The sequence below is a fragment of the Podarcis bocagei genome (genome assembly GCF_964188305.1).
Source record: "Podarcis bocagei genome assembly, chromosome: 12".
NCBI lineage: Eukaryota > Metazoa > Chordata > Lepidosauria > Squamata > Lacertidae > Podarcis > Podarcis bocagei.
Window position 1 is genome coordinate 19,297,438 of NC_138137.1, and position 16,029 is coordinate 19,313,466.

General features: G+C 39.3%; 1 protein-coding gene across 5 annotated transcripts in view; it reads left to right on the plus strand.

The window, feature by feature from the left end:
* Positions 1-16,029, plus strand: part of TOP2B (DNA topoisomerase II beta) — a 43,700-nt gene that overhangs the window by 10,805 nt on the left and 16,866 nt on the right. For all 5 annotated transcript variants that reach the window (XM_081164271.1, XM_081164270.1, XM_081164269.1 and 2 more), the window contains 19 exons: positions 2,050-2,195; positions 2,487-2,584; positions 4,025-4,237; positions 4,318-4,491; positions 5,382-5,483; positions 5,600-5,737; positions 6,127-6,265; positions 6,731-6,888; positions 7,020-7,145; positions 7,458-7,568; positions 8,322-8,427; positions 8,843-8,952; positions 10,622-10,714; positions 10,800-10,914; positions 11,107-11,228; positions 11,964-12,112; positions 13,944-14,175; positions 14,805-14,939; positions 15,036-15,236. In XM_081164271.1, the coding sequence (XP_081020397.1) occupies positions 2,050-2,195; positions 2,487-2,584; positions 4,025-4,237; positions 4,318-4,491; positions 5,382-5,483; positions 5,600-5,737; positions 6,127-6,265; positions 6,731-6,888; positions 7,020-7,145; positions 7,458-7,568; positions 8,322-8,427; positions 8,843-8,952; positions 10,622-10,714; positions 10,800-10,914; positions 11,107-11,228; positions 11,964-12,112; positions 13,944-14,175; positions 14,805-14,939; positions 15,036-15,236 (2,668 nt within the window). The remainder of the gene's footprint in view (positions 1-2,049; positions 2,196-2,486; positions 2,585-4,024; positions 4,238-4,317; positions 4,492-5,381; positions 5,484-5,599; positions 5,738-6,126; positions 6,266-6,730; positions 6,889-7,019; positions 7,146-7,457; positions 7,569-8,321; positions 8,428-8,842; positions 8,953-10,621; positions 10,715-10,799; positions 10,915-11,106; positions 11,229-11,963; positions 12,113-13,943; positions 14,176-14,804; positions 14,940-15,035; positions 15,237-16,029) is intronic.

Genomic DNA, 16,029 nt, shown 5'->3' on the forward strand with positions numbered 1-16,029 from the left:
GCGGAGAGCTGCCCGAAGCCCCGGCGCGACTGCTCAGGGTGCCAGGGCTTCGGGATAAGAGGCAGCTCTGCGCAAGCCGGGGGAGTGCCCTCCCGCGGCTTGCGCATAACTACCCAAAGCCCCGGCACGACTGCTCAGCGCGCCGGGGCTTCGGGATAAGAGGCAGCTCTGCGCAAGCCTGGGGAGCCCTCCCGTGGCTTGCGCACAGCTACCCGAAGCCCCGGCGCGACTGCTCAGCGCACCGGGGCTTCGGGATAAGAGGCAGCTCTGCGCAAGCCGGGGGAGCCCTCCCATGGCTTGCGCACAGCTACCCGAAGCCTTGGCGCGACTGCTCAGCGCGCCAGGGCTTCGGGATAAGAGGCAGCTCTGCGCAAGCCGGGGGAGCCCGGGAGGAACTCCCGCAGGAAGCTTCCTGAAGCCTGGAGAGGGAGAGGGGTCAGTGCACACCGACCCCTCTCGCTCTCCAGCCTTCAGCGAAAGCCTGCATTCGCCCCATAGGACGCACACACATTTCCCCTTCATTTTTGGAGGGGGAAAAGTGTGTCTTATAGGGTGAAAAATACGGTACTTCATTGAGTACTCAACATATACAGATTTTCATTAGTACGAACAGTTTTGTTTTTTCAAAGCAGAAAACATTCATGTGACACCAAAGGTGCATTTCCACTAGCAGAAAGCATTTTTTCATGGAAGGGGTCTTCACTTGGTGGAATAGCAATACATGATAAAGGTGACCCCAGTTCAGAACAGTTATTGTGTAAGACTTTGCACAAGCTTATTCTCAGGACTGTTCATTGCTTGCTACAGTTTATAGCCTACAGCCTGTGCTTTCCTTATTCATTTTTATATAGTGTAAATCTTTAGACAACCCTGGTTACTTTGGCACTGCCCTTTCAGAATTTGTGGTTTAGACCAAATACATTGTTTCTTTCTGCTCATAGTTCTTTGTTTCCATCTTATAGTACGTATATACAGTCAGACCTTGGAAGTCGAACGGAATCCGTTCCGGAAGTCTGTTCGACTTCCAAAACGTTCAAAAACCAAAGCGCAGGTGCTGTTGCTGCTGCTGCTTCTTTAAATTTGATCTTTATTGGTTTGTAATCGACACAGGCACACGGGAGGGGGGGCACAAACATAGCACATAACTCGCAACAAAAGAAAGAAAAAAAACAGTACAATGTGAAAACACAAACACATTTCAGCCATCGACTTCCAACCTCCTTGGTGTGGGTTCTTTGTTTCCTTGTTACCTGCCTCTATTTTTCAATAAACTTAACCTGTATTATATCTTATTTGTGTTTTTTATACCTTATGCAATTCCGAGAGTTATTCAAAGCATTCTAAAGTTTTAATATGGGGACAATGTTCTTTTAAATATTGCCTCTAGATCTCCCATTCCTTTTTAAACTTTTGGGTCGTTCTATCCCTGCTCTTTTCCGTCATATTCACTAGTTCCATATATTCAAGTAGTTTAACTTGCCACTTGATGGAAATTTATCTCCTTTCCACCCCTTGGCAATCCAAAAACCAGAGCGCAGCTTCTGATTGGCTGCAGGAAGCTCCTGCAGCCAATCAGAAGCCCCATCAGACGTTTGGTTTCCAAAAGAATGTTCGAAAACCGGAACACTCACTTCCGGGTTTTGATCGTTCGAGAGCCGATTTGTTCAGGAGCCAAGGCATTCGAGATCGAAGGTACAACTGTAAAGTATTTTGAGGCTATAGTCAATGTGAAAACTGAGTAAGGTTGGGTTAAGGATGGCTTTGTATTTGTGAAATCCATGAGTTACACTGTTATATTTTGACTGAAATGTGCCCTGAAACCTGAGCTTTCTTTTTTCTTTTCTTTTTTAAAGTAAGATTATGGGGAAAATGTGTAGATACCTTTTCTGTGAAAAGAGATTGAGTACAGTGTGATCAGTACTCACTTTTCCTGGTACAGAGGAATTCTCCCTGTTGCTATTAGACAGCAACAGTGTGTGTTTAAGTGTTTGCAAATTCAACATTGTGTGACAAAATATTTTTTGACAAAATATTTATTTACATCTCCAGTGAATCAAATATTATAAGTATCTGGAATAATGGAAAAGGCATTCCAGTTGTGGAACACAAGGTAGAAAAGATGTATGTGCCTGCCTTAATCTTTGGACAGCTGTTAACTTCCAGCAATTATGATGATGATGAGAAAAAAGTTACAGGTAAACATTTTGTTTAGGACCTATTAGAGGAGTAATACTAATTTGTTGTCATCATTTTGTAATGATTGGTTTATTTTTGATAGAAGGGAAATACTTTGGTTGGCAATAAAGTATATGCAAGATTTAATTTGACATTCCTCTAGCTGACAGTTCCTAGTCCTTCATTAATACATAATGTGTATACTTACTGGAATCCCTTGTGCACACTTAGTATCATTAGGAAATGTTTAGTAGGACAAGCAAAATTTTGGGATAAATTGTTTTCTAAATGTTTTTCCCTTGTTTTTTCAGGTGGTCGTAATGGCTATGGTGCAAAACTTTGTAATATATTCAGTACAAAGTTTACAGTTGAAACTGCTTGCAAGGAGTACAAACACAGCTTTAAACAGGTATGCTGGTTTCCCTTTAATTCTTTGGACTTACCCTCTTTGGTTGAAAAAAATCCCCCTTTTAAAAGCTTTATATTGCACAAAATATATCCATTTGTAATTCTTGTGAAAATACCAATTCGCTCAATAAGATGTTTGGTCCATTTGCATCTTAAGGATTTTTGTCTTGTTTGAAAAAGTTCTTAACATAGAACTATAGAAACGTGTGTGATTCTCCTTAATTGCCTTAACCCTAGTGGAGAACTAACAAAAACTACTATTGTGAAGAACCCTGTGTCGTCTTTTTCAGTACATTCAGTTTCTGGTCAGTGTGCGTGTAAATTGATTTATCTTCTCACAAGAAGGTGGTTGGCCTGGTTTAGGAAAATATTCTTCACTGCTGTTGTTCATAGCTGTCAACTTTTCCCTTTTCTTGTGAGGAATCCTATTCAGAATAAGGGAATTTCCCTTAAAAAAGGGACAGCTATTACCATATCTTTTGAGATAAAATAGAGCCTCATTTCTAGCCTTCTCAATATGGCATCTGCCATGTATTGTTTTTTCACCTAAAAGCTGCTGTTACAGATATGTTGCAGCATAGGATGAAGATGTTTAACTGAACTATCTATTTTGTAATTTATGAACTTCTATGTATTCACATTTGCGGGTGGCGCTTGCAGGTGGTGCTGTGGTGTAAACCACTGACCCCTGGGCTTGCCGATCAGAAGGTCGGCGGGCGGTTCAAATCCCCACAACAGGGTGAGCTCCTGTTGTTTCGTCCCAGCTCCTGCCAACCTAGCAGTTCAAAAGCACGTCAAAGTGCAATAGGTACCACCCTGGCGGGAAGGTAAACGGCGTTTCCCTGCACTGCTCTGGTTTCTCCAGAAGCAGGTTAGTCATGCTGGCCACATGACCCGGAAAAACTGTCTGCGGACAAACGTCGGCTCCCTCGGCCAGGAAAGCGAGATGAGCGCTGCAACCCCAGAGTCGTTCGCGACTGGACTTAACTGTCAGGGGTCCTTTACCTTTTTTATGTATTCACACTAGGAAATTTTCCAGGAAAATTTAAAAACAAAAATTGTTCGGAAATTATGATTGACTTCCAGGTTAGCAAACTTTTAAAATAATTTTGTGATTTATTTAATTTTGGAGTCACTCCATAATCGTTCTGAATCAATAATGCAGTGGCCCACAGTCAAGTTATTTGATAGCAGTATCAGTTATGACATAGGAAATACTTACGTTATAGTTGCCATGTTGTTGCTTATAATCATGTTGGGGTGGTATTTATTTTATTTTTGAAGGACAAAGCTTAAGCTCTTTGTACTGCCCCTGAATACAGATTTAACTTACCTGCAAATTGCAATAATCAACATTCTTCTATGCACCTTTTTTGGTAGAATATAGAAAGATTGCTATTGACATGTACTCCCTCTCTCTTTCTCTCATTTTTAAACAAAGACTTGGATGAACAATATGATGAAGACTTCTGATGCCAAAATAAAATATTTTGAAGGCGATGACTACACATGTGTCACATTCCAACCAGATCTTGCTAAATTTAAGATGGAAAAACTTGACAAAGATACTGTGGCCCTTATGACAAGAAGAGCTTATGATTTGGCAGGAGCATGTAAAGGGGTCAAAGTTATGTTTAATGGAAAGAAACTACCTGTAAGAGGCTTAGTAAATTATTTCCATAATTGTATTTGTGTGCTTTAAAACAGTAAGTAATTAATTTTGTAAAATCACAGGTGAATGGTTTTCGTAGTTACGTTGATCTTTACGTAAAAGACAAGTTGGATGAAACTGGAGTTGCTCTGAAAGTTATCCATGAACTTGCAAATGAACGCTGGGATGTATGTCTCACTTTAAGTGAGAAAGGATTTCAGCAAATTAGCTTTGTGAACAGTATTGCTACCACAAAGGTGAGTTGTTTTACATAATTTACAGTGGTTGAACTGGTAAAAGGGAAATGTGGCATTAAGCTACTCATGAATGTCATGTTACTGTGTTTAAAATGTCCAACATTTAATTCCCAAGCACTATGTCAGTTCAATTTTTTAAAGAAGACATTCAGTTTAAATATTTTGCAATAAATTTCCTTAGTAGACGAAAAAGGTGAGAGGCTGGCATAAGGCATGAATAGCTGCATCCATTGTCTATGAGATTAGGTTATTTTGAGTTTATTGCAACATTCACACTTTTTAACAATGCCAGCCTTCCCTAACCTGATGCCTTCCAGGTGTTTTGGATGACTGTTCTTGTTATCCCATACCATTGGCTGAGGCTGATGGATATTGAATTCAAAATGTCTGAAAGGCACCAAGTTTGGGAAGACAGAACTATGCCCATGGTATGTATTCCAGGTTTGGTAATTTGTAACATCCTGTGCTCTCACATATCTTATGCCAGGCACCCCCAAACTCGGCCCTCCAGCTGTTTTGGGACTACAACTCCCATCATCTCTAGCTAACAGGACCAGTGGTCAGGGATGATGGGAATTGTAGTCCCAAAACAGCTGGAGGGCCGAGTTTGGGGGTGCCTGTCTTAAGCTCTCATATGCAGTTCATGGAATTGAAATATATATATATAGAGAGAGAGAGCGCGCGAATGAGAGAGAGAATGCTTGTGGTGTATGTGTACACATGCATCTTTACTAGTTTAGAGATGTTAGAATATGAAAGAGAGAGAGCAAACACTTCTGGGTATCTTATTTCTTTGTCCCTCCTGTGGAAACTACAGATAAATTAGTAATTAGTAATTCTAAAGTTTAATTCTCTCTCTTTACTGACTTCCTTTTATTTTTAATTTTAAGGGTGGTAGGCACGTTGATTATGTTGTAGATCAAATTGTTGGAAAATTGATAGAGGTGGTGAAGAAAAAGAACAAAGCTGGCGTTTCAGTGAAACCATTCCAGGCAAGTTGATCCACGCTTCAGAGAAAAATATTGGTCTGTCCTCGTTTCAGATAAAAAGGTTTATCATTTCAGCATCTTTGATTCCTTTATTGTTTGTGTGTTTGCTTTTTGAACAGGTAAAGAACCACATATGGGTTTTTATTAATTGCCTCATTGAGAACCCGTCTTTTGATTCTCAAACGAAAGAGAACATGACACTTCAGCCTAAAAGTTTTGGGTCCAAATGCCAGTTATCAGAGAAGTTTTTCAAAGCAGTAAGTATTGCATATTTATTTGATATATTTATGGGAAATGCAGTCCTCTTTGCATGAAGGAAGGGAACTATGACATTCAGATTTATATGGTTTTCAAGTATGACAGTGTTGACTGTTCAGAAATGACTGTTAATGTGGCTGAATAGAAAGTAATGAATTACTAGAGTCTTCCTGGTTTTGCTTGTAAAATACCCTTTTTAATAAATAAAATATTAAGGTTATTTTACACAAGATAAATTTTGACACTGCTTTTGTGAGGCAATGCATCATTCTTGGAGAGAAATGGATCCTGACACTTCAGTATATTTTTTCTTTTCAGTGTGAACCTTTTTTTGTATTCCTAAGAATGACTGTGATTTTTTTTGATTTTTTAATTTTTTGTATTACAGGCCTCTAATTGTGGTATTGTAGAAAGCATCCTGAATTGGGTGAAATTCAAGGCACAAACACAGCTGAACAAAAAATGTTCATCAGTGAAACACAGCAAAATTAAGGGCATTCCAAAACTTGATGATGCTAATGACGCTGGTAAGAGCAAACTGTCTTCTAGCATAGTTACCTGTATAAAATATGCATTTTATTTTTTAATAAAAACACTAAATGACCAACACATATATTCGAAATTTTGAACAAATATATTTTCCCTTTGAGCAAATACATTTTCCTGATGCATTGTAAAAATGTCCCTATTTCAGCATTAATGTCTTCACACTGTGCACAATTATGTCAAAGCAAGCTTCTCTTTTCCTCTTTATATTGTTTGCCACTGAAAGATTAATTCTGGACAAAGGGTTTGAAACACTTTCTTATATAATTGTTGATTAAAAGAAGCAAATCATGTCAAATATGCATCTCTGCCTTTTCAGTCATCAGTTGCTTTTAAAAAATTGAGTTAACTGTGTGTTGCTTTCTTGCATATAGTCTTGGCTGAAGATTTCGTCAACTTAATTTCTCTCTCTCTCTCTCCCCCTCCCCCCCACTCCCAATTTGAAGGTGGCAAACATTCCTTGGATTGTACATTGATTTTAACTGAGGGAGACTCTGCCAAATCTTTAGCTGTCTCTGGCTTAGGTGTCATTGGAAGAGATAGATATGGCGTGTTTCCACTCAGGGGCAAAATTCTCAACGTTCGAGAAGCATCTCACAAACAGGTAAGGAAACACCATTTAAGAAGGTGGCTAATGAGTGTATACATAATACACATATAACACACATATGTATGTCTCTGTGTAATAGATACATGCTAAACTGTTGCTTGCCTCCATTTCTACTTTCTACACAGATTATGGAAAATGCAGAAATTAACAACATCATAAAAATTGTAGGTCTACAATACAAGAAAAGTTATGAAGATCCAGAGTCTCTGAAAACATTAAGATATGGCAAAATAATGATCATGACTGATCAGGTCAGTGAAAGATTTAGAATTCAAACAACCCATCCCACTTTGCCATGTTGCTTTGAAGATAATTCTGTTCTCCTTATCATCTCTGTATTACTTTTCATATCACTTGCCTGGCTGCCTCTCAGCCTTTATTTCACACCACCTTGGCAACACCCCCTCTTTGCTCCTTAGTGATTCAGACATTCATATTTGTTTAGCCCCCTTGAGTCCTGTCAGGGGGAATGGTGGGGTATAAATGAGTTTAAAATAAAATAAAAATTAAAAATACTTCTGCCTTTGTTCAGCCTTGACATTTCATTTATTTTTTATATTTAGGATCAGGATGGATCTCACATTAAAGGCTTGCTGATCAATTTTATTCATCATAATTGGCCTTCCCTTCTGAAACATGGATTTCTTGAAGAATTCATCACTCCAATTGTAAAGGTAAGTACACATTCTTCTGACACTAATTATAAACATACAGGGACAAAAAAATCATGTTCTTTTCTGATGTCAAACATTTTCAAAACAACATCCTTCTATGTAGTAAAAATATATATATTCAGGGAATAGATACCTTACTGAGTTGAATGATATCCTAAAGCAAAAAGTGACAAAAGGAAAGAGAATAAACTCAGATACATACAAACCCTTTCTTGGAATATACCAACAAAAGAAAAATGTGAAAAGTTGAAATAGAAAGAAGTGGTAGAACTAACTTGCCTTTTATTTTTTCTTCTGACTTTGGGGAATTTGGAAAGGGAACTCTGGGTTAGAGAGTTCCATTTGTTTATCAAATTGAGGCTTTGTACAAATGCTGTAATATGTTCGGAACTGTGATTTATTTAGCATTGGCACAGGCATTCGCTGCATGAGGATAGAATCCCAAGCACTGGAAGAAGTATTTTGCCTGGACATTATTGGGAAGAGGCTGAACACATCTCCCATATTTCCATCTAGGCCTCTTCTCTTCCCCAATCCAATTCCTTAAGATCTGGACCTCAAATAACTTGTGGTGCATGAAGAGAGAAGGATTAATGGGGGCATGGGAGCTGTGTACTGATCATTAGCTGTAATGTGTGAGAGAGATGGGGGGCGAGCTGCTGCACCCACAGCAATCTATTTTGAATGTAATTTTCATAAACTTGAATAAAAAAATAGTTGCAGGATCTAACTTGTATATCTTTTGTTTTTAAGGCAAGCAAAAATAAACAGGAACTTGCCTTCTATAGTATTCCTGAATTTGATGAATGGAAAAAACATATGGAGAACCATAAAGCGTGGAAAATAAAGTACTACAAAGGTTTGTGTTTTAACTTCCTTGCCCAACAGCCAAGTGCCAAATCCTTTGAGATCCAGTCCAGTTAAACTTATTAATAATTAACAGCCCGGTCTTTACATGTTTTCTCATAAGTAAGTTCAACTGAGTTTAGTGGGGCTTACTCTCAGGTAAGCAGGTATAGGATCATAGCCTCAACTCAAAACCAATGGAATAGTTAGTTGAGACTACTCTCAGTGCGTTCAGTGAGACTTAGTCGTTACTAACTTCAGCTAAATTGACCTTTGGACTTCTTCAAGTGTAATTATTGACTGGTGGCAAGCTGTTTTATCTTTTGCCTCTTAGGATGTCCTCAAGTAGCTTTAAAATTAATTTCTTAAAAGGTTGAGATGGAAGATGGACTAAACTGGCATTTTTTCTTTCTTTGTCTCTGGGGTAGGTTTGGGCACCAGCACTTCTAAAGAAGCAAAAGAATATTTTGCAGATATGGAGAGACATCGAATTTTATTTCGATATGCTGGTCCTGAAGATGATGCCGCCATTACATTGGTAAATAACCTCCTGCGCTAATTTCTTGCTGTCTGTTATCTCCTTGCCATTTGTAATTATATAGAACTCTGTCTAGTGAACTTCTTTCCCCTAAAAGCCCCAAACATTTTCTCCCATTTTGGATGGCATTCCAGCCCTTTGATCATTTTAGATTTCTGTTTTTGTGTCTTTCCTAACTCTTGTGAAACCAACCAGAACTGTACTCTGGATATAATTTATATAATATCATTCATATAATTTATATATAGTATCATTAGGACACTTGTTGCTTTAGTTAAGGTAAAGGTAAAGGGACCCCTGACCATTAGGTCCAGTCGTGACCGACTCTGGGGTTGCAGCGCTCATCTCGCTTTATTGGCCGAGGGAGCCGGCGTACAGCTTCTGGGTCATGTGGCCAGCATGACTAAGCCACTTCTGGCGAACCAGAGCAGTGCACAGAAACGCTGTTTACCTTCCCACCGGAGCAGTACCTATTTATCTACTTGCACTTTGAGGTGCTTTCAAACTGCTAGGTTGGCAGGAGCAGGGACCGAGCAACGGGAGCTCACCCCGTCACGGGGATTCGAACCGCCGACCTTCTGATCGGCAAGTGCTAGGCTCTGTACTTTAACCCACAGCGCCACCTGCGCCCCGTTGCTTTAGTTAGTTTGCTATTAATGCTGAATTCATACAGTTTTTTAAAATAAAATACTCTACCACATTGAGTTGACTCTTCGATTGATCTGTCTACTATGACTTCAAGGTTCCCACAGTAGGAGATGCATGTAAGTGTGCCGATAAGTTGTACCTGCTGAGTAGAAAACAAGTGAAGCTGGGGGTGGGGGGAGGACATTGGGTTGGCTATAAGGCTTGCAAATGCAGCTCACTTCATGCTCAGCCAATGTAAGGAGCCACCATGCAGAATAATTTGGGAAGGAGGCTATGGCACGCATCCCAGGGGCGTGGCCTCAGCACGCCCCTGGAAGGAGGCAGTCTTCTAGTTCACTATTCTCCTCTCCTGTTGGTTCCTACTTGTAAAGTATTTAATTTCAAATACATAAACAATAATTGTTTAGGATACAGGTCTAGTAATGTTGGGTGGAGGAAAAACTGTAGACACAGAGTTGACAAACATTTTCCACGTTACTATGTTTGTTACATGACTCTTACCTGTTTTGTTAGTACTGGAATCATTTATCCTTGCCTCCTTATTTCTGTTTTATCACCTTGATAGAGCGTGCAAGACATGCAGGAAAAAACTGCAGAAAATTAGTGCACACAGGCATTAAAAATTAATAAAATAGCTCATAGAGAGACTGCAACAGTCAAGTTCAGTCAGCCCAATATTTAAGATACTCTGACATCTTGGAGGTTGTTTCAATCATGTTGCATTGTTTAAAAAGCAGACTCTTGCACTCCTTATGTTTCATGATATTGCTGGTCTGAGGTTATTGCTGGACTGAATTTAACTCAGCCAGACAGTAGAAGATTCCCCTCTAAAAGTATTATTTTAAAGGAAGGCTGTTTAACTTATATCAGGTCTGGATCAGAAATGTAGGTCTGCCAAGCTAACATGGAAACCATATTCACCACCTTCTGGCCATGTGCACAATTGTCTCTCTTTTATAGCTTGCAGCATTTCCCCCCCTAGTTGTGCTTTATCTAATTATAGCATGTGAAATGTTTGTAGGCCTTCAGTAAGAAAAAAATTGATGACCGAAAAGAGTGGCTGACAAATTTCATGGAAGATAGACGACAGCGTCGATTACATGGATTACCAGAGGTATTGTTTCAGTACAGAACTAAGATGGAGTTGCAAATGTTATTTCTGTCGATGTTAAAGTAATAATGGCTTCTCTTTATTTTAGCAATTTCTATATGGTACAGCAACAAAACATCTCACTTACAATGACTTCATCAACAAGGAGTTGATTCTTTTCTCCAACTCAGACAATGAGCGATCCATTCCATCCCTTGTTGATGGTAAGTGAACCTTCATGGAATATAGCATCTTCTTTTATTTATTTTGAAGATGTTATTATTTTGAAGAAGAGAAGTGGAAATCCTTTAAACTTTGTTTCTCAAGCATGTAATTATTGAACGGGGTATTTTTATTCTATTGGTAAAGAGTACAAATTCCAAAAATGTTTTTTTAAACTTGATTTTTCAACACAGGTTTTAAACCAGGACAACGCAAGGTTTTGTTCACTTGTTTTAAAAGAAACGATAAGCGTGAAGTTAAAGTTGCTCAGCTGGCTGGTTCTATTGCTGAGATGTCAGCGTACCATCATGGAGAGGTGAGTATGAGAAGCAAAAGGGGAGGAGTGAAATTGTCTGTGCCTTGCCTATCACTTATTTAGTTTTGCAAAATGGTTGGTTTGGGGTGGCAGGGCAAGGCAAGTTCTCGAAAGTAGGCCTAGCCTCACTCCTTGCTTCATCTCTGATGGTTTCAGTGATGAGTGAGTATAGAAGACTCTCAGTTCAGCTCCCAACTTCTCATCACTCTTTTCATCACTGAAGCTATAGATTTGTTGCAGATCATGCAGGACTCAGAATTGTTGTTGTTGTTGTTTAGTCGTTTAGTCGTGTCCGACTCTTCGTGACCCCATGGACCAGAGCATGCCAGGCACTCCTGTCTTCCACTGCCTCCCGCAGTTTGGTCAAACTCATGCTGGTAGCTTCAAGAACGCTATCCAACCATCTCGTCCTCTGTCGTCCCCTTCTCCTTGTGCCCTCCATCTTTCCCAACATCAGGCTCTTTTCCAGGGAATCTTCTCTTCTCATAAGGTGGCCAAAGTAGGATTCAGGACTCAGATTAGCATTTTTTATTTGTGCTGACACTGGGATGGTGAATGTGTTAGGGAAAAAAGTTCCTAAAACAGTGACGGTCCTTAGATATGGTGCTCCCTTCCCCAACTTGATGGGCCATTTGCTAGTTAAGTCAGTAATTTATTCTGCACTCGTTTGCAGGTTAGTTTTTGGTGAGGAAAATGTGTTGCAGTAGTAACAGTGCTCTAAACATTTTCTTCCAGCAAGCTTTGATGATGACCGTTGTCAACTTGGCTCAGAACTTCGTTGGAAGTAACAATGTCAGTTTACTGCAGCCTATTGGTCAGTTTGGTACTAGGCTTCATGGTGGCAAGGATGCCGCAAGTCCTCGTTACATTTTCACTATGCTAAGGTAAAATTTTGTTCAACGCGCAAGTGGAACTAGTCTTATTTAGGTGGTACAGATTGTCAGTGTATATTTGTGATTGAGGGAGATAGCTAAAGTTAATTAAATGAGTATTTCAAGCCACTTGCAACTTTTCATGGATTGTTGACAAAACTATGTGAGCCTAATTGTAAAAGTGGCTCGATTTCTTTTTAGCTAATTACATTTCCATTCCTTCCATTTCCTAATATGTAGTGGTTAGAAAAAGTGAATAGTTTGTTCACTACATTTCATTTGAGACAAAGGCCTCCTGTTTTCCCAAAGAAGAGACCTGCATTTAATAACACTGGAACTCTTGACTTTCTGCTGTTTAATGCTTAAACTCTGACTTCAGTGGGTGAAACGTGTTTTGGCATTCGCACATTGTAGCAGAGCACTGCGTATATATCCACTGGGCATAAGGCACCAAAAGTTTTTTGCAACTAAATCCCATTTTGCAGTCTGACTTTTCTTTTGCCAGATTGTGCCCTTGAAGTTAGACGTAACATACATACATACATGCTGCAGCAGTTTTCCCAGTCCCCCCCCCCCCGGCATTTACTTGTTAATATCTTTAGCTCCTGGTGACACACTGGGACTTCGAGCCTAAACACTAAGCCATTTGTTTTAATTCTGGTGCGCTCACAGGTTGGCTCACAGATGAGCTAGCAACAAATGGCTTACTTCTCTAAAGTGAGATTTCTTTTCCAACTGCTTTTTCCTGTGCCTTTATAACTTGCTAGGGTTTGGGACCAGGTGCTGGAATAATAATAATAATTTATTATTTATACCCCGCCCATCTGGCTGAGTTTCCCCAGCCACTCTGGGCGGCTCCCAATCAAGTGTTAAAAACAGTACAGCGTTAAATATTAAAAACCTCCATGGACAGGGCTGCCTTCAGATGCCTTTTAAAGATAGGATAGCTGCTTATTTCCTTCACATCTGAAGGGAGGGTGTTCCACAGGGTGGGCGCCACTACCGAGAAGGCCCTCTGTCTGGTTCAAACCATGGTAAAGCAAGATTGGGGTTGGGTTTGGACTTAACATCAAACTATAGTTAAAATATACAATGGCTTCACGTTGTGGTTTGTTGGTGGAACACAAATTATGTTTGTCTGCTGGGTTTTCCTACAAACCATAATTAGGCTAAGGAAATCCTAGTTAAGTATTACAGGCAAACCAGACCAACGAATGAAGAGAGAAAAAGATGAAATGTTATAGGAACAAGCACCAGTAAAATGATACTGATTTCACTTTGAATAACATTTCCCAGAACTGTAGGATTTAGAATTAAAGATTACTTTTTTATCTGTCACAGGTTGCTTGCATAATATCTCTGGTATATGTTTAGTAGGTGCAGTGACAGTGAGCTATGGTATCAAAGTAGTGTTTTGCTGTGAAAATATTGAGCTAAAAATATATCCTGAATGCTAAAACAAATATAATGATGACAACTCAGATGATAAGCAGACAGAAATCTTTGGTGTCTTCATGAGCTGCTTCCAGTGAAGGTAGATGGTACAGAACTAGATAGGCCAGTGGCCTGATTTGGTGTTAAGCAAATTCCAGTTTAAGTGCACTTAATACTAACGGATTTCAAAGAGACGAAAAACATTCTTTACTATGCACAAGGCTGTACCTCAAAGTCTGTTTCAGAGGCTTCTTATACATGCACAGGCATCCTGTTGAGTGCATTATTGTTTACTGAGAATGCTGTGCAGTATGTTAGAGGAACCATGATGCTCTCAGCTGGTGCAATAAAAAGAACAGTTTATAACTTATTAACTTAAAAAACCCCTTTATTTCCTTTCTCTTTAAAGCCCTTTAGCAAGGCTGCTTTTCCCTACAGTGGATGATAATCTGCTTAAATTCCTTTATGATGATAACTTGCGTGTGGAGCCTGAATGGTACATTCCCATAATTCCCATGGTCTTAGTAAATGGTGCCGAGGGCATCGGAACCGGATGGGCATGTAAAATTCCAAACTACGATACCAGAGAGATTGTGAACAACGTCAGAAGAATGCTGGATGGGTTGGACCCACATCCTATGGTAATGAAATGTTCACTACAGGCCAATGTATTATAATGCTTTCATAAAGAAGACAAACTCGTGACCCCTCTCATATGCCTTTATTTTATTCTTATTCCGTCTTGACAAAATATGGTATTATTGTGGATGAATGTGTTTTCTCAAAGAAATTTTAAAATTTGCAGAACTAAAATGGAAGTTCTTTAGTCACCAAATGATTCAATAATTGGCCATGATCCATGTTTAGCAAAGATGACCTCACATATAGGAAAGCTAGCAACTTTTCACTAGGTTTTCTCTAGAGTAACTTTCAGACTTGGAGTGGAAAGGTGATACACAAAGGGGCACCTCTGCAGTTTCCACAGCTGTGGCTGCTAGAAAAAGGTGTAGCCACGATGGCTGCCATGATGCATCCTAACTTTTAGCTGCTCCTTGTGGTACCTACATGCAGCTTTGTACGGAGGAATTGCTGGACTGGACTTGCCCACAGAAATAATGTTATACTGCTAGTTTCTAGGTGGACATCATTTTAGTTTTAAATGCCGATAGAGCATCACTCAATATTTTAGTTTCTTAGAAATAAAGAAAACTTTACCAAGGCTTACTAGGGGGCATGTTGCTAATATGTCAAATAATCCTTAACGTTACAGCTTCCAAACTACAAAAACTTCAAAGGAATGATCCAGGAACTTGGTCAGAACCAATATGTAGTGAGTGGGGAAATATTTGTGGTTGACAGAAACACAGTGGAAATCACAGAGCTTCCAGTTCGAACATGGACTCAGGTGAGTACTTTTAAGATGATTTTCGGTTTTGAACGTTTGTAATTCTCTCCCCCCCTTTAAATAACTATTTCCCCTCCTTTTTAAATGTCTGTATAGGTTTACAAAGAACAGGTGTTAGAGCCGATGCTGAATGGAACGGAAAAAACACCAGCATTAATTTCAGATTACAAGGAGTATCACACTGATACAACGGTGAAATTTGTTGTGAAAATGACCGAAGAAAAGCTTGCTCAGGCCGAGGCTGCTGGACTTCACAAAGTCTTTAAGCTTCAGACAAGTTTAACTTGTAATTCTATGGTAACTTTTCTATATGTTTGACTACCAGCACTAATTGCACTTTAATCATTTTTCTGTTGCCGTGGCAGCAATATATTCTGTATACCATGTGACTAAAATGCCTCACTTCATATTTCCTTCGATACAAAAAGCAAAAGGGGGCTAATAGTAATTTGAGGTGGTAAACCTTAACTTCAAAACTTTATCAGACAAATCTGGTGTAAAAAGTGTAATTTCCCCCCATTAGTAATAATTTATTTGTACCCCACCCATCTGGCTGGGTTTCCACAGCACTCTGGGCGGCTTCCAACAAAAGATTAAAAATACATTAAAACAGTCATTAAAAACTTCCCTAAACAGGGCTGCCTTCAGATGTCTTATAAACGTCAGATAGTTGTTAATTTCTTTGACATCTGACGTTAAGTACAGATGGGTCTGATATCTGGTCATTTAAAAAATTGTACAACCTGCACAATGCCTATTCAGGTGATCTTAGAATAAAAACACTTTGACTCACTCAGCTGGTGATTGGACTATAATTTTAAAGAGATTACTCAAGATTTGAGAATTCCAAACTCCTGGCAAAATTGGGGGCTCTTAACTCTTTCAATATCTCCCTTTGAAAGTGGGTATGGGAGTTCAATTGCCATTTGAATTTGAAAAAAGAATTGTATCCTCAACACGTGTACCTAATTGCATTCTGATCACCTCATTGTTTTCAACAGCATGAATTATTTACAAACAAATAGAATGCTGAATTGCAGGTCAAGCCAAAGTCCTTCTATACTTGGATAATGATTTTAATATGAAATAC